Source organism: Tenebrio molitor, chromosome 7 (genome assembly GCF_963966145.1).
Source record: "Tenebrio molitor chromosome 7, icTenMoli1.1, whole genome shotgun sequence".
Lineage (NCBI taxonomy): Eukaryota > Metazoa > Arthropoda > Insecta > Coleoptera > Tenebrionidae > Tenebrio > Tenebrio molitor.
In genome coordinates, this window is record NC_091052.1 from 15,538,221 (window position 1) to 15,563,493 (window position 25,273).

At 38.3% G+C, this 25,273-nt stretch overlaps 3 protein-coding genes across 6 annotated transcripts in view; 1 reads left to right on the top strand and 2 right to left on the bottom strand.

The window, feature by feature from the left end:
• The window catches only part of sli (slit guidance ligand), a 117,021-nt gene extending 95,682 nt beyond the window's left edge, over positions 1 to 21,339 (bottom strand). For both annotated transcript variants that reach the window (XM_069053019.1, XM_069053018.1), the window contains exons 1-2: positions 21,199 to 21,339; positions 18,060 to 18,433 (exon numbers count right to left, since the gene is read on the bottom strand). In XM_069053019.1, coding sequence (XP_068909120.1) covers positions 18,060 to 18,274 — 215 coding nt within the window. In that variant the 5' untranslated portion in view covers positions 18,275 to 18,433; positions 21,199 to 21,339. The remainder of the gene's footprint in view (positions 1 to 18,059; positions 18,434 to 21,198) is intronic.
• Positions 21,340 to 21,456: 117 nt separating this feature from the next.
• LOC138134658 (INO80 complex subunit C) lies at positions 21,457 to 23,742 on the top strand. Of its 2 annotated transcripts, none has more exons than XM_069053050.1 (2): positions 21,457 to 21,581; positions 23,099 to 23,742. In XM_069053050.1, exon 2 carries the CDS (start codon positions 23,142 to 23,144, stop codon positions 23,502 to 23,504), a length of 363 nt encoding a protein of 120 aa, XP_068909151.1. In that variant the 5' UTR covers positions 21,457 to 21,581; positions 23,099 to 23,141; the 3' UTR covers positions 23,505 to 23,742. The 2 variants fall into 2 exon arrangements, with proteins under 2 accessions (XP_068909151.1, XP_068909150.1); XM_069053049.1 differs by lacking the exon at positions 21,457 to 21,581 and adding an exon at positions 22,459 to 22,659.
• Positions 23,489 to 25,128, bottom strand: LOC138134651 (cytokine receptor-like factor 3). 2 transcript variants are annotated; one of them, XM_069053043.1, is made up of 5 exons: positions 24,809 to 25,128; positions 24,476 to 24,760; positions 23,995 to 24,426; positions 23,765 to 23,898; positions 23,489 to 23,708 (listed from the first exon to the last, which is right to left on the bottom strand). In XM_069053043.1, exons 1-4 carry the CDS (start codon positions 25,028 to 25,030, stop codon positions 23,878 to 23,880), a joined length of 960 nt encoding a protein of 319 aa, XP_068909144.1. In that variant the 5' UTR covers positions 25,031 to 25,128; the 3' UTR covers positions 23,489 to 23,708; positions 23,765 to 23,877. The 2 variants fall into 2 exon arrangements, with proteins under 2 accessions (XP_068909144.1, XP_068909143.1); XM_069053042.1 differs by having other exon boundaries at positions 23,765 to 23,944; positions 24,809 to 25,127.
• Between the last annotated feature and the right edge of the window lie 145 nt (positions 25,129 to 25,273).

Genomic DNA, 25,273 nt, shown 5'->3' on the forward strand with positions numbered 1-25,273 from the left:
ACATAAATTATTTTCCAATTGCCCAAATTTACCAATTATTCTTAGGTATCTCTTATGTACCTATTTCTTATGTCTTATGTCCATTGTGAATAAGCACTAATAGCATAAACATACCCGACATAACCTAATTTTTTTTAATGTCGTGTCAAGTTAAAATATCCGGTCAGTGCCAATTACGAAACAGAAAAACACCAACATTTTTCAATTGTTTCATTGCCAACAGACTCAGTCATTGTTGATCACTCTGTAGAATGCACTGTTGGTGGATTTTTGTTTTTGAAACAGATTATAGGTTATGTTTTTCTAAGTAATAATTCTGAGTAATACACTCAGACATTCAGCATTCAGCAACATGTTATGTTCATTTTGACAGGTTCGCATGTCACGAACTTTAGTGACGGAAATCAAACAGTGTGTCCAACGTTAAAAAAATAAATCATTGGCCTCATTATCCCATCCCAAGACAACGTGAAATATGGATTCAAGTTTTAAATAAAATACATATTTGTTTTGAGTGTATTCGGTTATAAAATTTTCTCTCTGGAGTGTACTTGGAGTGTACTTATGTCAAATCTAGTAATAAAATAAACTTAGGTTATGTTTTAAGTTTAAACAAATGCGACAACTAAGAAATAGAGTCCACGAAAGAAACGTCCAAATTAAAAAATTATATCGCTCTAATAATACCAACAAGGTAATATGAAAATAACTAGTGAATTAACTAACCTAACAACAGTTTTGTTTGTTTTGTTTTTCAGTCCCAATATTTTAAAAATTCATTCTTCGTTATGTTTTTTCCGATCGATCGGTGCAGCTCTCGAGGAAGAGGTCGTCGCCTGCGGCGAGAAATATTATTTTTTGTCAAAGCCAGGAATGGCGACTTTAAAAAGAAAACCGTGTAGTCTGTTGGCCACAATTAAGATGAGGACGACGACGTCTGGTAGCCTCTTTAACGATAACAAATTCTTGCACTAGTCTTTGTGAATAAAGTAGCGTTACATGTCGCCAAGTTTTTCTTGTGCGGAGCTCGAGGCAGAAGATAAATGATAATGGAAATTAGCAGTAGACGCTTTTTATAAGAGAACGACGTTCTGCACTTTGCAACGGACGCTCGGAGGAGGAAGAGAGGCATTTTTTACACTTAACTGGCAATTTTTCTGGATTAAATTTTGATTGTAATAACAAGCCAGGTTGGTCCACCCACCATTTGGGAATTTGAACAATTAATTCGGAAACGTAAATTGGCGGATGCGCCAGATTAAGGAGTGTGCATGAAAAGGACAAAACGAAAAAGAACACTTGTATAAAACACTAATTCCCAGTGAATCCTAATACCTACTCGGAAAACCGCTTTCTTAAGGATAATGAAGGCGCTCCAGCTTGATAAGAATGAATCGTTCCTTTTTTCCTTACCGCAATCTTAGAGTGTCTTCTTGAGTGAGTTTCTTTGTTATCGGTAATGCTCCTCACTTACTAATTTAATTTGAAACAGAGCAAAATTGTTATTTACTTCTTAAAATAGAATCTCGGGGGCGATCTTGCTTGTGAGTTCGATTTAATAATGCCAAGATTGAATTTTCCCTAATCGAAATTAATAAAACTGCCTACCGAGTGGTGTATTGTTTTCTGCTTGTAGGGTGAGAATGGCAATCAAAGGTCGTAATCAAGAAGTCGTTAGTGTCCTTGTCTCGTTAGCAATCGCCTCTCGAGTAGTCCTACTAGTCCTTTACCTCTGTCTGAAACATGTTTGCCGTGATTCATACCCGGATTCACCCGGATCAGGAGTTGAGCCTGCTATTGTAGTCACACCGGAAATTGCACCCCGGACTTCCGCCTGCTTCGGGATGTGATTTCGATGTCGGATCGGGAAGTCGCCAATTTGTTAGCAGGATCGATAACTCATTTGCATACGTTCTTTGTTCTAAGAACAAATTGAAAAAAATCTCGCTCTCGGCCTCTCGACGCGAATTTCTTCGTTCGCTGATTGAGTTACCGTTAATAATTAAAGATGTAAGACATTTATGGAGTCATTATAACTGTCCAGTCATTATTAGGACGTTGTTAAGTTAATTGTGACGCTCAAGGGGATCGACATGAATTATACAAAATTGTTAAACACCTTGTCCGCGTCGGCGGGCTCCGGGAAAATTCCGTTTTCCCCGTTCGGGTTCCAGGTGTTTCTCGCGGAAAAACTTAATAAAACCCGCGTCCATAACGAGTCTGGAACACCTAAAATCCACAGTCGGGTTTAATCAGATGTCTGTTAAATGAGTTAAATGGTTTCTGCACGACTCTTATATTTTACAGTCGCGCCGAAACTTTCAGATAAAAGCTCGGTTAAAAACGCGTTCCATCCCTTTTTTATATAGCAACTAACCAGAAGTTTTTTAATTATCGTATCCTTAATGAAACATTCTTCGGAAATGGCTTCTAATTAAAAATCTCTAATTTTGGATGTCGCAAAAGGCAAATCACATGCACGGCGGAGCGGACGGAAAGCGCGACTTTCAATAACTTGACTTCCGAATTAAGTGGAGCGTCAAGATTTACCGTTGAATGATTAAGGTTCTTTACAAATGTCGCGATTGTTCCGAGATAATTTTATTTGATTCTTTCGGAGCTTTTGCCGTGTAACCTAGCGACAGGAAAACGAAAGCTTTCATATACACGACCGTATTTTTGAGAGTCTCATTTCGAGAAATCAAGCGGAAAGCTCATGCGCCAGATGTCTTTCACATAAAACAAAGAAATTTTCATGTAAATCCGGTGTCCAATTTTGAATATTGTGCTGGTTTGGCGGACTCGCGTTATCTTTCCCATATCGTACTGTTAAAAATTCGCTTTATGAAAGGCCGCCGCCGTCTACCGACCTTTTCGATATTACACTCTGGCGAATATTCCCATTTCTCGAGAACAGGAGTTAGTGAGTTACGTCGACCCAATTGGTGAGACCAGCACAACAACTCATTTGAGCCAAAACAAAATAATTTATTCATGAGAGATTAGAACAACACAGCTGTCAGTTTCGTGGTAAATCGTAAAGACCTTATTCGGAAAGCTCGACAACTCCTGCCGAACACCGTAAGACGGTCACAAATGTTTGTTTATTTCTCTTTCAAATTAATTTAAACATTAAATGGAAACGACTCGAATTAATTTCGAAACGAGCCTCCATATCGAAGGCCGTTTATTGCTTCGAATTCGTTTTTGTTTTATGCAAATGAGTGACTTATTCCTGAAGGTGCAGAGCGCCATCAGGATCTCATCCAAGGTCGAGTCGACGTATTCGAATAAAGGTTCGTTGCAGGAGCGGGTGCAGCAAAGCTGTCAAAACCGTTCGCAGGAACTTTTGGTGTAAATCCATTAGGGCGAAAAGGGGTCCCATAAAAATGTGGAAAGCCCCCCAGCGCCTACACCACATTAAATTCAAATAAACAAACCGGTGCAGACGTCAGAAACAATAAGCGTAACCAACATTTCATTCACTTTGAACTTTTAATACGGATCTGTGGCAAAGTTGTGCGTGCGGTGTGCAAGTGAAACCGCAAAAACGACATTATTTTCAATTTGCGGTCGCGGTTACCGCTCGTTACTGCTGCACTGCAATAAACGCTAAGCCCCCAGTATAAATTCTTGTTTCGGTGCAGTTCTCAACTCCCATGCGTCTTATTTTATGCGCCCATCTCACGACTCTGCCGATACTGAAGGAAGGCGAGGATAAATATTTTACAACAGGCAAAACGCCGGAAAGGTTATGCCGGCTTTCCAAGTGAAATAACTGTTCAGGAAGATAGTTAAAGGTCAGGGGGCAACGATAATTAGTACTGTTGCGGAGGAAATTGCCGGTATTGTTCGTAATTCATAATTTGTTTGCATTGTTCGACACATGGAATCCATTAGGTGCAATTTTTCTGACGTTTTATCCAGGAATTCTCGGTCTATGTGCGGGCTGTGGGATGCAAATAATGGCGCTTTGTTGCCTCCTTCTATAATTTAATAAAATAACGTGTCTTTGTTTCTCTTCTATTCTGTCTGCCGAAATTTGATCCCGGAACAAAACACCGCGTCAGGTGGAACATTTATCCCGTCGTGGCGTTATATCAAAGTCGGGAAACGAGGAGCGACCCGAAAAGGCCACCAACGAGTTACTGCATATTAGATGGACCCAAACAACCAAAATCCAATACCATATCTCGTCTTGTCTCTGCATTCAAGTCTAGCTCTATTTTTCTTCTCCGGTTCGGTTAATTTGTAAAAACAGCGTGGCCAGTGTTATCGCAGGAATCCCCAAATAACTCGGAGCCTTCGAGGATCATAAGTGAAATAAGGGTGGGCGTAATAAAAGTGCAGCGGTAGGAACGGGAGACTTGGACAAACAGTGGGGCCGAGGTTTACGATTGCCAGATGACGTGCTTTACAAGCTGTATATTCCAAAATAAACGCGACGAAATTGGCTTTTCATGTAGCCGTGAAAATGTCGAAGGATTCCCCGGCTTTGTCCGTTTATACCTGAATTAGGCGCACAGGGGGAATCCAACTGCAAATTGAATATGAATGCACGGCACAAATTCTATTTGGTACCAGTTTAATCCCATGCTGACCCCCAAACGACTCAACGACACACGGATCTGGCAGGTAACGACGACATCGTACTCCAGGTGTAAAAACAGAAACGAGCAGTTTTCTGGTGGACATGTGTGTAGGCTTGGGGATGCAGGAAATTGTTGGCAAGTTGGTAGCAAAGGTAATGAAAGGTCGGACGACCTTTCCAGACTATGTCAAAGTTGCAGCAGCGCGCACTGATATTAAATGAAAGCCTATTCAGAGGCAAAAGCTGCTCCGAAGTAGTTAATTTTGTGATAATAATATAAATGTCAACTTTAAAACTAGAAAGTTGCCGTTATGAGATTGGTAATTCGCTTCGTTAAAGAAGAAGAAGATTACCTGCCAGCTATTAAGCGAAAATAAAAGGAAACGGAAAAATACGACATATCCAGCCGGAACAATATTACCATTTCGGTATCTGCGTGAGACACGGTCGGCAATTAGGGAAATATTAAAAACTCGAATGTAATTTTAAACTCGTTTCTCGCTTGAAAAATCAAAGCGAGCCACTTGGAGTGTGCGTTTTCTGAAAATTTCGTTCATTTCGACGAATGCTGTTTAATCTTTTGTGAGCGACGGTTCTACATATTTTTCGGTTCGGATTTAATCCGCAACAGTGAAAAATTCAGTGGCGGCAGTTCATCGAGGGAAACGTTTTTATACGAAAATCTGGCCTCCCTCCTCTAAAGATCCTATTAGAAAATCAATCACTTTCATCTTTCTATGAAGTCAGTAAACGTAAACCGGTATCGCATTCCACTAAAATGCCTTTTTCTACCCTCACAGTTTCAAGTTTCAATGGATGCCTGCAGATGAAAGCTCTGCTAATATTTCAGCGATTTGCCGCGGACTATAACGGCCATTTTGCAGTTTAAATGTTTCTTCGGGAAATTAACGAACTTTTCCTGCCGCGGATTCTGTTTCTGCTTCATTCCGAGAATGCTTCGCCGCCAAGAACTTTAATGAAACACAAGTTTTCGGTGATTTTTAACTTTTGCGATGTTTATTGCGAATTGCGAGTATTTTCAAGGAAAAGTATCCATAACAGACGCAAAATGAACATTGGCCAAAGTGCTTCAAGATGCCAAAGAAATTGTCTCGAGAAATTTTCAAAAAAACCGCTGAGTAATATTGATTTGGAAATAAAATTTTATTGAGTCGTATAAAGCAGTCGACAAGTCTTCTACATAATATCTCACCTTAACGATTATTGCCGCAATATTTTCAAAGTTAAAACGACTTAATGGCCAAACAAAATCAATTCTAGTTCTTATTAAAAGAAAAACAAGTAAATAGTGAAGCTTGACGCAACGTAAAAAGAGTAAGAGGAGTTTATGTCGCCGTCTTGAGACGCGACTTCAATACGTCTTAATGTTGGTGCCTCCGGCAATGATATTAAATATTTCATAAATGGAATTTTAATGCTCCACACGGGCGGCATACAATTTCATATACCTCAGCCTCTTGCGGTTTCATTACGAATTTTATTACAGGTCTGTAAAAGAGGGACCGTTTATAAACATGAAACTTTTCCTCGTTTAGTCGATCTTGATCAATTACTCTCCGAAGAATCCACCAAATCATCCATTAAGAGAGTCCGTTAAAAATGCTTGGTCGATGAGGTAGGACGGGCATCATACTTATAATAAGACAGCTTATAATTATTGATAAAATACATTTGAAAAAACAGGAAACACGAATTAAGTACAGTTAAATTTGCATCGAAACGCCACACTCGAGCGAAGGCCGGATAGAGTACACTCCTTTTGACGCTAAGCCGCAAACACTTTAATAATAAAATGGAAATAGTCTCGTGTACATTCCGGACATGATGTTATTTCTTGTGTGTAATTGAGCCGGCGAGTGGTGCGATAACGAGAAGCACGGCGTTTCGAGAATAACCCAAGTGCATCTTCAGTCGCTGCAATAAACATGCCGGTTGGTCCGATATGAAAATGCGTCCGTATTTTTAGCCGGTAATATCAAACATATGCGAGCCGGTTAATTTAAAACCCGATTAGCGTGCAGACGCCCTCCGTTCTTCCCTCTCCGTCGGCGGCGTTGTCCTCCTCCTCTGGAGACCTCGCCGTTATTTTGTATCCAATCTGTTTTGATTGACCTCCCTCGGTTATTACGGTTTGTCACAGTGTCTGCCACTGACAGCGGCGATAATTAGTTTTGCGAATATTTTTATGCATTTTGAAAATCCGTCTGGTTTGAAGAGCGACGCCGCGACGCTCTCGCCTCGGCTTTCCCAATTTTACGCTAATTATAACTAAGCCAAACAAACAAATTCATGTCGACGCGGGCCTGCACGTGACTGACGGTCGTGTCTTCCAATATCCCACGATTCGGGAACTGATAGGATTCGTGACGGCGATTGGCCGCCCGGTCTATTGTGAAAACAACTGCACCCAAAATTTTTATTTCTCTTTCTATTGCTCACCTCACCCTTGCACCTACTGTCCATTTAATCATCTCAATTTTATCCACCACCATTCCTCAATGGACAATCAACATGAAATTTTAAATACATAAAATGCTTGCCTTGACTGTACTTGGTTCTAAAATTGTCTCTCTAGAATATACTTACCTCAAATCTGGTAACAACCAACTGATACCAGATACCAACCACATAATGTGAAAATAACTAGCGAATTAACCCCATTTTATTTTTGACAGTTCGCCTAATATGGATTTTTGTAATTGCATTCCGAAGTGTCACAGGTAAGAGACGGGCCTGGACCACTCCGGTAATTATCACTGATTAATATCATTTGCATATTTACGCTGTCGGAAAATTTATGGCGCATTTACGCCCAGTCGCTTGTAAATACAACCGTGCGTAGAATAAGTTTCCGTTTACGCATTCTCCGGATTCCGGTAATAAATCTGGGGACGGTTTTTTTTTGGGAGGTAATTTTCGCGACGACTGTACTCTCTTTTGACTAAATGTTTTGTTTGTTGGCTGCGTAATTAAATCCTTTGGAGTTGCACAAGCCGACTTCGATTTATCACAGTTGCATTGATAATGATAATAATTAAAGTCTTTTTTTTTTGTTTTAATAATCAATTGTCAAAGTGTTGTCAGGTTGGTATGGGCCAGTGGTTATTTGATAGTAATTAGGTTGGCAACGTAAAATGTCAACTGTATGTCAGTCATTGATGTGAATTGTGAAGGCGCTTGCGCTAGTGAAGCCGCAATTACATTTAAATAAAAATAAAAAGTTAAATGAGTTTCCGAAACCAAGGATCTAACACAACGACAAAAATTGGCTATGATTAGATTACGTAAAGAAATGCACAGAGAAAAACCGACCATGCTAAATTGCAGTAAAGATGCACACATATTCGAGGTATTTTGTTTTATAATTTTAATATACATATGGGCCAATGGTGTTCGTCATTGCGAGGAACTGATTAGAGAGGACTGGAAATAATTGATGGGAAATCTATGTATAATACCAATTGAGGACATTCTTTCAATAATAATTCAACTTTCCGCAGAATCATATTCGGAAGGGGAAGGGGTTAGATTTTAAAGATGAATAGGTAAACTGCTTATATTACCCATTAAATAAATGCCCATTTTCCTGTATATGCTCAGTTGCACTTTTTAGTGTCATTATGGTCTTTATTTCTTTTGGTATAAAATTTGGATACACCTGAAACTTTTCTGACATTTGAAAATTACTGACATAACCTCAAACCTGATCTAGGGAGATTTTACGATAGGGGTGTTCCGAAATGAAAGGTTTTAGGGTCATACAGCCTGTTCTTTGAGGGAATTTTGACACTGACAATTGATTTAAAAAAAAAGGACTTTACTTATCTACGAAAATAATTTATGGATTGTAATTTTATGGACACCAATCATGTACAAAGCAAAGATCTTCTCTGCTCGTAAATTACGGTCCGCGATGAGAATTCAAAAAGTGTGAACCATCAACGTTTTAGAGCCAGTAAAAGCTGATGTCTTGTCGCTTTTATTTAAAGCGAAAATAGGCCGGGTCTTAATAGGTATCAGCTTTGGCGATTCTAGCTTGGCATTTGCATTTCAAAACATTTATAAAATTAAAAGCCGACGTTCGCCTTGTAATTAGGTTTAATTGAAACTTAACGCTTCCATTACGCATTATGCATTATTCAGTGAAGGGTCGCAAAAATAATAATTCGGGGATGCGGAAGGTGAGGAAGAGGTTCAAATTTCGGCAAAGTCCAATATGTGGCGGTAATTATTGGGGCGTGCAATAATTATGAAAAGAGCGCCGAGTCGTACAGAAGTCCTTGAAATAGTTTCCAGGACCGGGAGCTTATTAGGTAAAATTTGAAGGAGTCCCTTTGAGAAGAACTTGGCTTATTACCGACACTACCCTTAGTTCGTGCATTCACGACGTTAAAGCATCGTCAAAGCTGGATGTTAATTAACAAACTTGAAACTCAATATCGTGTTAAAAACAGTCGGGTCGACCCTATTGGATGGTAACATAATTGAAACTTTACGACAAATATGTAATATAAATGACGCACTTTGATACAGAGCTTGTGTTCCATTACTGAGAGAGCGCATATTGATTGTAACCAACGCGGACTTTATGTCTTCCATTATGGATAAGGTGTACCCAGTGATTCAATTGTGTCCTGAAAATAGCTTTATTGTCATGCCTCGGCGCCAGCAAAATTGTTATATCGAATCGACATTCGATTGTGGCGCCAGTTTTTTTTTGCCAACCGAGAAATTGTCCCAAAATGTAGGAAACCTTGTGAACTTCAGGTGAATAATTTGCGAGAGGTTCTATCTACATGGTCGAAAACAATAAACAGCTGCCAACTGCCACCAATTATCGAAACCACACACTCAGTAGTGCCACCGTTTTATCGTCGTATAAACGGTTCCTTGCACATTCGCTCCCGAGCACGGGCCTTTTAATGTCCCGACTTCTTGCTCTTTATGTCTCACTTTATTGGACTTATTCAAATTATCCCAATTTAGCGCGCCATAAATCCCTGCCTCGGGGCCACCAAGTCACACACTCATCGGCGAACACTTAACATCTGATTTATCGAGATCGTAATTAAATTAGTTTATTGACGTGATTTAGAGACAGAGTTTGGTAATCATTTTGTACCTTTTCGTCGCCAAGTTATCCAATTTGGGCCCACGTTTTTCCTCGACAAGAAATTAAAACGTCGCCGCAAGATTAACGGCCATTAGGACTACAATTTTGAAACAATTTCAATCTGCGGTCCGGTAATGGATGGTGATTGATTTCCGAAGACGACTAACAAGTAGCTGAAGGCTGATTTGTATTATCTTCCCGCTATGCAATCTCACTCCATCTTCGAAAATCGTTTTTTTCAAATCTTTTTATGTACAATTTTTCACACTCGCACGTCATCCGCTACGAAATAAATCATTTACTCATTATCAACTTGTTTATTTTTGTCCGAGGCAAAGACATCGCTAGTGTTGCCAAAACGGATCGAATAATCCGCACACAAGAAATAAATTTCAGATTTCACGAGCCAAGTAATCTATGTTTACACCAAACATTTACTTGCGAAGACCTGGCCGAAGCATCTCGCCATTTCCAATTATAACAAAATTAAACTCGATTCACTTCTGTAAATTGCTGCAACCTCAATAAAACGAAACGAGAAACAAAACTGGTGAAGCGAGTAGTTTTCCAAATCGATAATAATAATTTTCTCTGGTGCGATGATAAAAATTCCACATTAATTATGAGTGGTTACAAATTCGTATAATTGACGATCCGGAATGCTACGCTGGTGTTTAAATTTTTCAATTTGCATTTTAACGATCTCTTCGCTTCTCGTGTGTTACTCCAGGTTGGCCATTTTCCAAACGAGGAGCCTTTGAAGATCTCTCCATCCATTTTTCTCTTGGCGCTAAATCGCGAGACAGAGAAAAACGCGGAACCGCCCCCCGTGTTGACAGCGAACGGGCCGTTTCGTGGTTAAACACGTGTAAATCATATTTTAATTGTTCGGAGAATGGGCAAACGGGTGCCAAATGTGCGGTAAGAGTTGACAGATAAACGTCGGTGTAATTTTATTACGGGGAGGCGGCCTTCAGACGTCCGCCCAAACACTTTCGTGTATTTATTTGGTAGCCGCAAAAAATCTGATGGGGGGCGAAAAATCCGGAGGAAAATAATGTGACAAGAAGCGACGAAAATAGAAAGGGTGAGGCTTGTTAGTGTCAATTAACGCAAGTGCAATCGATTATTGCGATGCGTAATTGCGTACAATTGAAATTAATTACCGTAAGAATGCAGGCGCTATCCGTGCATATCATCGCCGATAATTGAGAAATATCGTCCGGGACGATGAACCATCCGTTTCTGTTATATCATACGGGAGCGGGATTAAGCCCACATGACCATAATAAAAAAATCTCAGGGGAGAATTACTGATTCGGTTTGAATATTAATAACTCGTCAGGTGGGCAAAATCTGGAGGTGGACATTGATTTCGACTACCATTTAAGAGATAAACTTATCCGATGCATAACTAACCGATTACTGTGTTAATTAATTGAAAAATTTTAATAGAAGCGCGTTCGGCTAGATGAGAAGTGTTCCGTTGCAACATCTCACGGCAAATAAAACAAAAAAAAAAAAATTCGTTTTCACAAGTCATTATTCTTGCAACACGTAATAACAACAATAACAGATCCATCAGGCTGACTATAAAATAAGTTTCTGGCTTTGCTGCGGGCGAGTATTCCAAGCTCATCAAAGCCACACATACTCGCACACACCTATAACAAAGATAACAGACTGAATGATGATGATGTTAGAGTCTATTCCACGACTGAAGTTATTATTATACTCCATTCAGACTCCTATTAGTATTTGGAGCATCCGTCAACGTTCATTGTTGATGCGTCACTGCTCACCAACTTCGGCTCCGGAAGCTTCCGAATTACCATCCAATTCTCAGCTTAACTATTTTTCTAACGGGATTAAAAAATCCAAACTCATTTTCTTCAGACCGCAAGTGTTGCCACTACATATTTAGTCCCGCTAAAACGGACACGTGACTGACAATTCTTTCTTCAGAAGAGTATAGACTCGAGTATTAGGTATATTTTTTAAATAATAACGGAAAAGTGTGTTACCATGTATTTTGAGATGAACATCGATTTAAAATCACCATAAATAATGGAAAACTTTTCGGCCATATTCTAACCTCAATCAGCAAACGTCAGTGTGGAAGTTTGACAACCGTACAGACCAGACACGGGAAAATCTTTTATATGCATTTCATTTTCAGTTTTCATTTTCTATTTGACTATTTTTTGTTTTGCAAATCTTCCGATATGTCGAAATTGTTCATTTTGTGGATCCATTTCTTCAAACACTAACTTTTTACGATTTGAAATCGTAGACAGCTGTTTACTCACGGTCACACAACGTTGCCACATCTATTTCACCCATATGTCAATTTCAGTCAATTCATTTATAATTTGCAGTTTTCCGTAACTTCGATATTTAAAAATCGAATCACGAGTCATGCAATAGCGTAATTAAATAAAAATGTGAATTTTATATGGTCAAATAATATTAATTTTGTAATACAAATTAGAGCGCACCCTGCCGGCGGTTCAAAGTAATTTGTCTTTCTGCAATGTCACCGTAAATGTCATCAGAATTCCATTTATGAAAATAATTCAAGACAGGAAAGCCAAACCACCACGAGTGGAAGCTCGATTTCCACAGGAGGAAGACTTTCCTGAAGCAATCGAGTGAAGCAGCGGCTCAATTACGTTTTTCCTCTTGTAACGGAATCCTCGTGGTGCACTTTCTGATTCCAACAATCACCAGTTGTTGCCGCCACTCAAGAAACACGAAGAAGCGGTGAAAATTTCCGAATTACGAGTCCGGACAACTCGTCTGGCCCGACGTATAATTACCGAAATTACCACTTTGCCTTTGTTACCTTTGGGCCTCGTGACAGGTCCCGAAAGAGATGATCCGAGAAAGTACCCGAACGGGAGTAAATGCAGCTGAAAAATCGTCGAGCAAACAGAGAGTGTTTGTGAAACGTGATCATCTTCTAAATTTTTAAATTAAGCAATTAAGAAGTCGTAAAGCAGTGTCCGGCGATGGTCCACATAGATCATAACTTGGTGTCGTTGCGAAATTTCAGAAAAGTCGTAAATCACCCGATTAGTTAGAGATTTCACTTGTTAATGCGTAATCCCAGATGAATATATTAATTTGGGAGAAATCGTGATGCAAAAAAGAACGGAATTAGTTCCGACAAAAATTCATTAGAGTCTAACAAGATTAATCCGTTCTGAACGTATAGCGCGCTATCGGAAAATTTAATATTAATCCTCTCCAAAGAAAACACACAAGAAAAACAACCCGACGTCAATCAGTGTGTACGAATTGGGCTGACTACAATGAAGTAATTTGAAGGTTATCAATTTGTAGACAATGCGCCAAGGACAGTGGTCGTGCGAACAAAACATTTTAACATCAACAATGGAAGAGCCTGACGGAGACGTGTGAGCTTTAGATAGAAGCTTTTATGAAACGCTCGATCGACAGTTGCCTAGATAAACGGTCAAAGACTTTCAGGGGATTATGGCACAAGAAACAGCAGCACAGCGGATTCCTACGGACAAACAATCCATTCTCTTCGGGCGTTATCACAAGCTTGGCCAACGGGAAAATATTCGCATCGAGTAGTAGATTCACTGTTACAACCCTTATTCAGAAGGCGCTGATAACAATAATAATCTTTTATTGAGCAGTAAAGTAAATAGGAAGAAATAAGAGTGGAACAACTAAAATAAAGACAAAAGTTAGTTAACGTCGATAAATAAGCCAAAAACCATGCGAGATGGAACGCTTATGTATCTTCAAAAAGGGAAAAGAAAACCACATGCAAGAAGAAGACAGAAATTCATTCGATACTGCAAAAATCTTGAAATTTGTTTTTGCAGGTTTTACGTAAACTGTACCGTAATGGTTGGCTCTCTTATTATGGACACGTCAAGGTACACGTATTCTTTATCAACGTTCAACGATATTTCTCAATGACGGTCATTACCTTTCCTACCCACAGAGAATGGAATATTATATTATTTGTTTCAATTAGATATCGATTTTATTTGCTGTACGGTTGTCCATGAGAGAAATTTAAAGAATCCCACGGACAGATTCGACAAAATGTATTCAGAAAAGTTTAGAAACAACTTCATCGCCGGCCACAAAACACAAACAATAAATTAAAATTCAGACCTGATACGTTCGGTTTCCCGTATCTGTGTCGTAAAAACGGGGTAGGAGAGCACATGTCCTGCCACCGTTAAGAGGTTGTAAATAAATCAATCTGCAGCCACTGAGAGATATGTTTATCATAAAAACGCAGGAAAAACAAGAAGCCACAAAGCTCTGAACGGGTGAACGAGGTTCAAGAGGCGAGAAGCTAACGATAAAGCTGTCGATAGGTGCAAGGTGCGAGCTTTTCCACACAGACAAGCAAAAAAAGCTCGCAACACGATACCGCTTAACGACTAGCAGGAACTTGCAACAAAAATGAAAACTCGCCCCGCAATCGTCGCAGTAAAAACAGAACCAACACCGGTCCTAATTAATAGCAACAACAACAAACGCGATGGGGCCCTGAATTAGCAGTTGGTGCCGCAGATTTAGAAAATTATTACGCGAATATTATTCTCGTTTATGTCCACGTACCAATTTATTGTGATTTATCGTGTTCATATAACAGAGGAATTTATTTATTCAGTAAAGTGTGCAGATGTGTGAATTTTGTACATAAATCACATTAATTAAAATTCATGGATGGGATCGAGTTGCGTTTTTCGGTGTGGAGATTTTCGCAAAATTAATTTAAAACATGTCTGTTATTGATATTGCTGCGTTCGAACGGTTACAACATTCTCGCACGCCGCTGTGTTGTTATTAATGTGCGACGGGGCGAACGCTCGGGAAATAGTTGCCCCGAAAATAGCCAAAAGTTCATCCCCGATAAAATTACAATCACACATTTAACGGAGAGAGGAAACTGTAATGTGTAAATACCGAACTCAAAAACCACACTTCTTGTGTACGATTCATAACGTGTCCAGAAATCTTGCAGCATTCGCCATACCAAGAAAATAATTCTGCAGCTTTTTAGCAGTTACTTAAGGACTGTGTAACTATGTACCGAACATGCAACCCTATGGAAATTTAATAAAAAAGAAACACTGCAAGAATGATGAGCCAAGATCGAGAGACTAATAATTCTTCTCCACCTTGAGAAACATTCCACCCCTTGGACGGGTTGAATTTCTTAATTGGACGAGTTGTTTACGCATTTATCGGGGTTGGTGCGTTTTCGTTGGGACACAAACATACAGCTAATAGAAGGGAACCGAGATGAAACCAGAAAACTCCGTATTTTCGTTTGTATGGAGAAACCATTAGATTGCAAATGCAATTTCCGTGAAATCCTTGGCTGCTTCGGCCATAATTAAGATGTCCTCCGCTTATTCGAAGAGAGACAACATAATTGGTCGATATTTTTGCCGACTCGACTAGAGCATTCGTAATCCTGGTTTTAAACAAGGATAATCCAGTCGGTGGCCACGGAGCTTGACAAAGTGGCCTCGGCGATGATACTTTCCTATTTCTGGCCGGCTATGTTGATCGGGTCGATGATTAACGCAAAGCTATTAAGTGAACAAGAGCCCTAATAACCTCGCCGGTAAATGTAGCTAGTTGCGTTTGATAAGCTAATAGTTGTTCTTCGTTTAATTAACATTCTGATATTAGTAGGTTGTCCTGCAGTGCTTGCTCTACACCCGCCTTCCGTGCTTTGATCGATATTAATGACGCGGTATTAGGAATAATACATGGTTCTTGATTAATCACTTCATACGGGAACAGATTGATATCTGATACATGCAATTATCTTGATTATTAATCCTTGCAGCGACGTCGCTATTCTCATGCCCCGGATCGGATAGCAAAAGTTGTTAACTTAACCTCAAGACTCCACATCTACTGTCAATCACGGACGAGACTCATCTCAGTTTTCAGACGTCTCCAGTCGAAAAGGTGATGCGTCTTCTCGCATCATCTAATGTATTTCCGTCGACCAGTCTTGATGCAAAAGAAGCAGTCCGAATAAAGTCAAATTTTTAACAGTTCAGGGACGTCCCAAACGAAGTCTCCAAAAAAAAACCTTTCAAAAATCTATTCTGTCGGGTTTCAAATTCATCTCGTTTCAATCTTTCCCACCTTTCGCAGCACCATCGCTAACCTAATCTATACTTAATTCATTATAAATGTGCATCTTAGGCGGCTACGGAAAACTGATTTTAGTTTGGCAACCCAGGCTAAAGACCCGCATCTAGTGTTTTGTTTTGTTGTGGTTGCCAACCATGTTGTCCAGTCGAAAAATATGCCTCAACAATTAATTTGTATTTTCCGTGGAATTTATCAACAATAAACAAATTTTCAGCAAAAGTGTATCATTTTAAGGTTAGAAGCGCGGGCCAGTTGCTCGGACTCGTGTCATTACTGTCATTTGTCAATTTGTCAACGGGTAGTAACTTTTCTGGTGAGAAAGCGAAAGGTGCATTCACACTTCCATTGCCTCCTAGATGCACATTTATAATACAGGGGGTATAAATAAGTTAGCAATGAAACTGAAAGTTGTTGACAGAAATACCACCCGGAGACCTTCGTTCGTGACAAAAAAATTTCCGATCACGTTAAAAATCTGCATTTTGTAAAATACAACCAAAAATGGAAATTATATCAACATTTTATTACCTTTGTTGAATGTTCATTTCCCTCGAGACGTGTTTAAGGTTAAGATATGAAAGTAAACAGTAGAGGAAGTGTAGAAAATATGTCTTTCTGAATTTTCAATCTAAAGCTTGGTTCACAGTTGGGCAAGGACGTAACGTAACTAATATGTAACCAATAAGAATTTTTGCATCGTCTAATTGCTAATTAAACTTATCTTTCGTGGAAAATTACAGACATCGTCTCAAAATAACTTGAAAAATATCTTGATAAATTATGATGTAAAATAAGAATCTGTAATCTCGCCAAACTAAACTTGCCTCAGGTTAACGGTACACCGAAAATTCGTTTAAAGAAATAAACATTACTTAAAATAATCTGGTCCAGTTGGTAGTTTACTGGAAATTTAGTGTAAATTAAACTGGTTCGGTGTTACTTTAAAGATAAGGCATGTTTTAGATTTTGCATTACACAGCCATGGCAAGTCCAATGCCCTCTATCTTTTAATGAATCTTGAGATGAGGCAAGTTGTGAACGCTAAAGACGCTTAAGTCCCGCATCACTTCGATCACTCTACAAGATACATCCCACCCAAGCTTAGTTAAGGAAGGCTTTATAAATAATTTATACCGGGTGTCCCATCACTTGTGTCCCGTAGGAAAATGACTTTAAAACTAAATTATATTTATATGAAGGTATTATAGATGCATAAATACTGTTCACCGCCACAAAAATTGGGTATTACTTTTTTGTTAAAATTAATTACCTAGGTACAGCAAGCAAAAAACTATCACTTTAAAAATTAAATTTTGTTCGATGCAGTTCAAATTTAGTATACGTTATGAAATAGTTATAGAGAAATAAAATCCGTAATTAGAATTTAATTAAAATGTTTTGATGTAAAGATATTTGGTTAATTTAATTTGGGTCCTTCTACTTTATAAAAATTTATGGAAGACAAAGTTAAGTTTGTGGGTATTATTCTTGTCCGCAATTTATGGTACGAAGACCATTCAAGAGGGTTCCAGCGGTACCTGCCTGTGTTACGGCGTCAAACACACTGCACCCCTCATAAATCTTCGTCTGCAATAAATTTTCATAAAGTAGAACGGCCCAAATTAATTTAACCAAATATCTTTACATCAAAACATTTTAATTAAATTCTAATCACGGATTTTATTGCTCTACCATTTTTTCAAAACGTATACTAAATTTGAACTGCATTGAACAAAATTTAATTTTTAAAGTGATAGTTTTTTGCCTGCTGTACCTAGGTAATTAATTTTAACAAAAAAGTAATACCCAATTTTTGTGGCGGTGAACAGTATTTATGCATCCATAATACCTTCATATAAATATAATTTAGTTTTAAAGTCATTTTCCTACGGGACACAAGTGATGGGACACCCGGTATATTAATGGTTTCGAGTTGCCGGTTCTGTATGCACCACGTGATTAATAATACTCGGCATTATGAAATAGTCGAGTACACGAGCTCTTATCCGCAGGTATGTTACCAATGCGATCGACTCCTCTCGACGACCTTGACTTAAGTCTGATAAATATTTGTGGTGAGTAATAATGGTATCGATATCGGCGGTATGTCAAACATCCTCCGGGAATTTACGAGCGAAACATGCATACAGATGTACTCACAGTCTCTCGGTTTCCGGCGGTACGTTCTTGGGGACTTGGGTGAACCCCCGGTGGGAGCAGTCGGTGGTGGTTCCCGTGCAGATGCAACTCCTGGGACACCGAAGCGACGCGAAGGATAGATGGGCGACATCGTTGGCCGGTTCGGCTCGGCTCCATTCACAATTCACAACTAAAACCCAAACGAACCCCAACACGAACGCCACTGACGCCCGCATTGCAAGCACCCTTCCTTTACTCTCCCACAATTGTTGATTTTTTTCGGCAGATTTTCGAGGGACTCGAGTCTTGCACTTTATTTTAATTAAAATTTAGTCCCGTCTTATTTTACCAAGACTTTAATTATGTTGAATGGTGGGCGCTCGCCGGCGGGAAACCTGCACAAAAACGAAAAAAGACGATAATTAAGGGAATATGGAAAATAAAAAATACAACAGATTTTTTCGCCGCCGTTAACGGACCCAATTAAAATTGTTGTAATTGTACAACGTACAACAAGCGTCGACTATTAACTAATAGATTAGGATAATAAATGTGTCGATACCTACGTGGAACAGGTGCGTTAGAAAGTGTAATGGCAACTTTTAATCACAACCTACAGAACTGTACATTCATTAAAATTCAATTCAAGTGAATTAATTAAATTAATCTCAATACAATTGAAGGCTTCAAGATTAGGACCGTAATTAGCTGAATTTCGATATAATCCCGTGTAATTCGATTTAAAAATGTTAATTAGACCGAGCCAATCCCGACTATGTTATGATTCATCATAAACCGAAACAGATCATTCAAAACTATCCGAGTCAACTAAATTCAATTAAATTGAAAAAATTAATGACGAAAGTGGGATGTAGTTTCGAGAATCACACTAGAAGTACTTTGGAGGAATAAATAAACTATTTCATCGTATCAAATCCAAATAAACTGCAGGAAATTATTGATGGTCGTGGGATTGTGAAAGTGAAGATTCAAGCAAAACAGCCATCACCTAGAATTTCTGGCTAATAATTTTGAATCGGAATTATGTCTCCCTTACGGCGGAAAAATCGGTTGTGAATTCCCCTGGCCCTTGGAAAAATTTGTAAATGTCAACACTTATTCGGAAAAGGGCTGTAAGATGTGAATTTTGTCGCGAAACAGGGTCGATATAAAATATCGCCAGTGTAAAACGGTCCCGAAGGCAGGAAGCAATACGTGTAGAGCAATAGGAGGGTGCTCAAGAATTTATATAAACATATAAAACGGCGATGCATTCACCAGTCAATCGATTTCAATATACCTCCTCTACACAGTTGGCTTCTTCGCCGCCCTCGGGCCATCCTCGCCGTATATACAGTGAATACCGAAACGGTGCATTTATACACTTCACTCGAATAAGAAAGCGCTCGAGTGCAAGAAGGGGCATCCGTTTTAAAGTCATTACGAAAACGAAAACAAAAATATCCGAGTCGAGGCCAGAATTTTGATCAGATCGTGAAAAAAAAACCCGAGACATTCTGTTTTATATCCTGCATCTCCTGTTATAATTATAACTTGGATGGTTTGATTACGGGTCTGTAGATTTTCAACTCGACCACTCTTAAAAATTGATTTATTATATTCCTGGGATTATTTTTAACTGGAGACTGTCAAGCTGATTAGTCCGTGACAGTGACATTGGAAGCAGAAACACTCGGTACACGCAATTATGGTTGGCTTTCTCACCAATTAACCATCAGGCGGATCAGATGCAGTCGATTTATTTTCGGAAGATTTGAAGTGGTCCCAGTTTATTTATTTTTCGAGTGAGAATTTTTCGCCCTGGAAAGTGAACCACGCAATAAAACGCGCATTACACACGCCAAGATCCACCAAAGTCAGCTCCGCAAGAAGAAAATATTCCTTCGACGGAATGTACATAGCCTGAAGGTGAACAATAACAAACGAACAAAACGCGGAGCCATCATCTAAATATCTTTCGAGAGAGCCTTGGGTTAGTTCAAACACTCGTCAATTTCGATGGCTCCGGGCGCCGGGGGTGCAAAAAAAGTCATGCAAAATTCATGCTCAAATTGCACCGGATATTTCTTTTTATCGACAACGATATACTCTTTATGGAGTCGTTCCGATGCTGAATTATTCTCCTTGTTTTTTGCAAAAACAGGACAAAGTGTAAATTTAAACGTGACAGTTTTTCACTCGTTATAGTTTATTTAGGGAAATGTAATTCGGAAGCGGAAAATGCACTAATTGCTTTTGACGGACGTCGTCATATGTGACATTCATTTTTGGGAAAATTTCCATCCAAGGACTGTCCTAAATTATTAATTTTGATTTGTCGAACCCAGATCGGAAAACGAGACTCGATTAATCCGATCAAATTAAAAATATTCATGAAGCTACGGTAAAAAATACTTAATTGCTAATTAAAATACACGACAAATGTCATTATCATGTAATTTATCAACAAATGTTTTTCCTCATTCCGAGAATGAACCACTGGAGTCGAGTAGTACGTACAATTAATTCTGCGGCATGGAAATTTAAAAAACAAATAATAAATAACATTTATTTTCTAAAATCGATAGAAATTAATTGAACCCAGGACGACTCAATGAATTTAGGTGCATTCCTGGCACCAGGTACAACTTTCTGTGGAATTCTATTAATACATACAAAAATATTTACACATGTTTTTACTGTTCATTCTTCCATTATTACCTCACCCAAGAAGAATTTGCCAACAAATTTGACAAAAAGAGATTTCTCATTCATTTCAGCTTGATTAGTGGATTTTTTAGTTGGAAGATTTATAACGGGTATGAAGATTTCGAAATTAGAAAAAAAAATTAATGCAGTTTCAATAAATAAAGAAATGACGTAATTTTGGCGAAACCAGTTCAGCGAGGGAACATTCTGAATAAAATATGACGGGGTAATTACAAAATGATTGAGTAATTACGTAATTAAACAAATTATTTGTGTCCCACACCTGCAATGAAGTATGCGATACTAGTGTAAATAATAATTTGCGTGTGGTAGAAGGGAGACTTAAATTACAATAATTACACCAATAATAACAACCTGTTAACGAATTAATCAATTCGGGCAATAATTCATCGGTGTAAATTAAAAAGAAAAAAAGCGAGGGCCCCTTTACCTGTACTCATGTATCGTTGGACGCCATAATAACGAGATGTCAGTCTTTGTAAAAAAATCAAAACTCAAAAAAACAAACACCTATCGAAACACAAAATAACCAGAAAACGTCTCGAGCGTCGAACGGAAAAATGAAACCCTCTCCACCAACTCACAGCCACCACACGGTACGGACCACGTGAAGAAAAACCGTTTTGTTTACAGAAAGATCGCGAGTACGGCTCTGTAATCGGAGCGTTACTACCCCAATGTGTACCAACGTCACTACTCGACTGCAGTCCGACGCAAAATCAGCTCACCGTTGTGAAGAACAAGTTCTAAGCGAAAAGGGTGGGAGTTCCAGAGCCAACTTGTCTGCGCCGACTGAAATAGGAAAACACCTCGGTAAGTGCGATAGAAAACAAATAATTATTTTATTTGAGGATTTTGTTTAATGTGGCGGCGTCTTTGATCTACACTTAAACGCTCGTTAACAAATTTCGGACAGATTTGTCACACATTCCTCCAAATAATCGAATTACTTGGGCGAAATACAAACAACGCAATTATGCCGAAATCGACCGGTTTTGACTATAAATCTCTGCGAGGAATTATTTTTATTTATGCGGAACACCTTTTCGAGTGGCGCCAAGAGTCATATTACACGGACCACCTGGTATCTCATCCCCTACACGCTCCCATTCGTAGCGTAATGTGCTCGCTAACTTCTTCCATAAGACAATTTCAACAATTCCTAATACATATGTGCCTAGTCTTAGCCTGATTCACTCTCAGGAAATGGCAGATTTGACAGATCAGGTGTGCCCTTTCTGAAAAATAAATTACACTCGAATTTATAAAGCTTTCGAACAATAATGTACCGAGTTATTGTTTCACGTGGTGAATGCGCTTCTTAAAAGTATTCAACAATTTATCAAGAACAGCACTCGATCGCCTCCATTGTTGCACTTTTAAATGAAGTGTCTGCGATTCTATTGTTGCATTACTATCGACCCGCATCCTTGTTGGAGCTATTAAAACAATGAGCCGGCAGGATTGGATCCGCGTTATTGATGCAAATGTCAAAGTGACGTGTGACCTAATCAAAGACAACAATTCGATTTCGCAATTTCGTTACTTTGTTGTTGTAAAAACGAATGTTGTTCGGCGTTCAAGAGCGAAGCAATTATTGATTCAGTGTTGGATATTTTTAGCCTTACTTTTTATTATTGTTATCGTAAATTACTGTGATAAAAAGAAAATAACGTTTCACGAAAATGGCCCATTTTTAACTTCAGTCGTGTTCGTGACTTCGCACAAGAAATTTGTCATCGTGAGTGTTTAATAATGTAAGGAATTAGTTTCAGTAGGCTAACCATTCAAACATTTTTAAACACCTGGCCACGTCGGGGACTCGGTCCCCGGATGAAAGAGGTTAAATGGTTTTGAAACTGCAAATGACACGCTATTAGTATAATTTATGGTAGGTAACCGAAGGGTGTGCATTCAGAAGCAGTATCATAATAATAAATTGCATTGATACTAATATTAAATGTGACCTAGAAGAATGAATATGAAAATTAAGGAAATCAGCGTGAATTAAACGTTATTATTCTCCTGGAATTAAAGCGGTCGTTCTGTCTGTTTTGTTCTATGCACTTACGATAAATTCAAAAGATTACATTTTGTAAACTATACTTAAAAACTGCAAACTCATTGGCATTTTAAATAACTTCGATTAAAAAAAAAAATCACAATTAAAAAATTATGCTCATTAAAAATTTTCCTGACAAAGCATAAAAAATATGATGCAACCTGCAATACGCGTGCGTAACACACGTTACCTATTCGTTTCTTATTTACTGCCGCATAACCTCACTTTTTAGTATACATTTCTGTGATTAGAAATTGAGCTGTTGTAGAATTAATGTGGACTGTTCGCAATGCTGCGTTAGAAAAACGTAAATGATGAGTACCGAAGAAATAAGGGCTGAACCTAAACCTGTGTTCAAGACTGCTTCGTTTTATCATAATTCAAAAACGAATGCGAAAAAACGAGCTTGGAAATCTTTGAAACAAATAATTTCAACGGAAAAAGCATTACCGTGGCCCGAAAACGTGGTCCATTACAGTTCCATAAACGCACCGCCGTCATTCAAGCCTGCAGAGAAATTTTCAGACTTGTCTGGATTACCAGCTCCATACACCGATCCACAGACTAGGTTAAGATTTGCAAACAAGGAAGAGTATGCTACACTTATTGGACTGCCAATGGATATTACTGCTGGTTATTTAGCTTTAAGAGGAGCAAGTAGCATTGTTGGGTAATTTTATTAATGTAAATTATTTTTAACAATTCTTTAACATCAACACTTATTCAACCATAATTTTGCTAGCAGGTGAGTTGAGAAGTGCAGCAAAATATAATTTATCAGTTTTAGAAATTTGCCAATCATATGTGACTTGCTTGTCGCAGGTGTCAATGTTAACTCTGACTTTGTCACCATGAATCAATTCACACATAAAACATATCTGTAAAATAAATTTTATTTACTGATTTTGGTTATTCCTTTGTATTCTTTCAATACCTTCAATCCTTTGGCAGCTTCAGGTAACTTGGTAGATTTTTTTACCCCATCAACATATATCTCACCTGTACTGTCAAGAGCAAAGTAGTTGTGACTTTTGCATTTGATATTTTCTAGGTGTGTGACATCATCAGCTGCAATTAAGCCAATTGTGGAACATTTATTATCAAATTCTAAATACTAAAAAATAATATTGGTTGGGGATTGGACAAGACATTATAGCTACTTACTGTAAATTCAACTGAATAACCAACAGCAAATTGAGGTCCATCAGAGATCAGAAGAGATGGAAGATTTTTAATGGGGGTAGCTATCTTATTCTCATTTGCCAAAAGAAAGTCTTTGTTATCTGCCCAGGAAAATGATTTGATTGTTGTCACAGTTACTTGAGGTAGTGACCAGGGAGTCCATTCATTTGAGCCCTCAAATTTGCAGCAAACCCTAAAGGAATAGGGTTGGTTGGCTTGTAAATCTTTTACTAAAAACTGTGACTCTAAACCTATGTAACAATCTGAAAAATTTGCCATCAAATGTTTTTCTGCATTCACATCCCCAAAAGCTCTCTGAAGTCGAAATTCTTGGATATCCACACATCGCTCATCATTCTCTACACTATGCCATTCAACCAAAATTGCACCAGGCTTTTCACTTGTCTGACTAATCTAAAATATTATAAATGACAATCTTGACAAACAATTTAATTCAATTTACTTGAACAGGAGCAATCCTAGACACTTCTCCAAATTGAGAGCAAAGATCTAAAAGTTCTGCCTTTAAGTTAGGTTCATACTGGAATGAAATATAAGGCACTTCTTTTAATTCAGGTATCTCAGGAAGACTCCCCAGTGAGCTTGATTTTTCACTAAACTCATTTAAATTTCTAACTGTGCCATTTAACAATAATTCCCCTTCACTTATCAGTTTCTGGGTTTTTTCAATTCTATTGTAAACATCAGCTTGACATTCTTCTAAAGGTTTGAGACTTTGATTTCTTGTCTGGAAGCAACAAAACTTAGAAAAGTCACAAAGGAATAAATTACTTACTTCTTGGACCCTTTTAATTAAATCGTCTTTTCTTGATAATAAAATCTGCGTTAAATTAGTCAATAGACTGCCAAAACTGACTTCAACATTCTTTTCTGTTTCTCTAGAAGTGTCACTTATTTGCTTCTGTGCATTTTGTATTTTGTTGTTCAGATTTTTCAAACGGTTCAAATAAGACTGTGCCGCTTTTAACGTATCAGCAATTTCCATCTTATCACTCATTCTGATTAAATAAATAGAAATATTTGAAATTGATAACAAATAAAACACTAATATTGCAGAAATTGACAGTTAACTGACATTTCAAATATGATATCAGCGCCCTCTAAGCAATACAGAATGTATCACAATTAGAAATCTAATTTTTGAAATTTGGAAACGTTAATTTCTCATAAGAACTAAGAAGAAAATACTTTGAGCTGTTCGAGGTTGAGGTAACAAGTCTCAAAATGAAAAATAGATAAT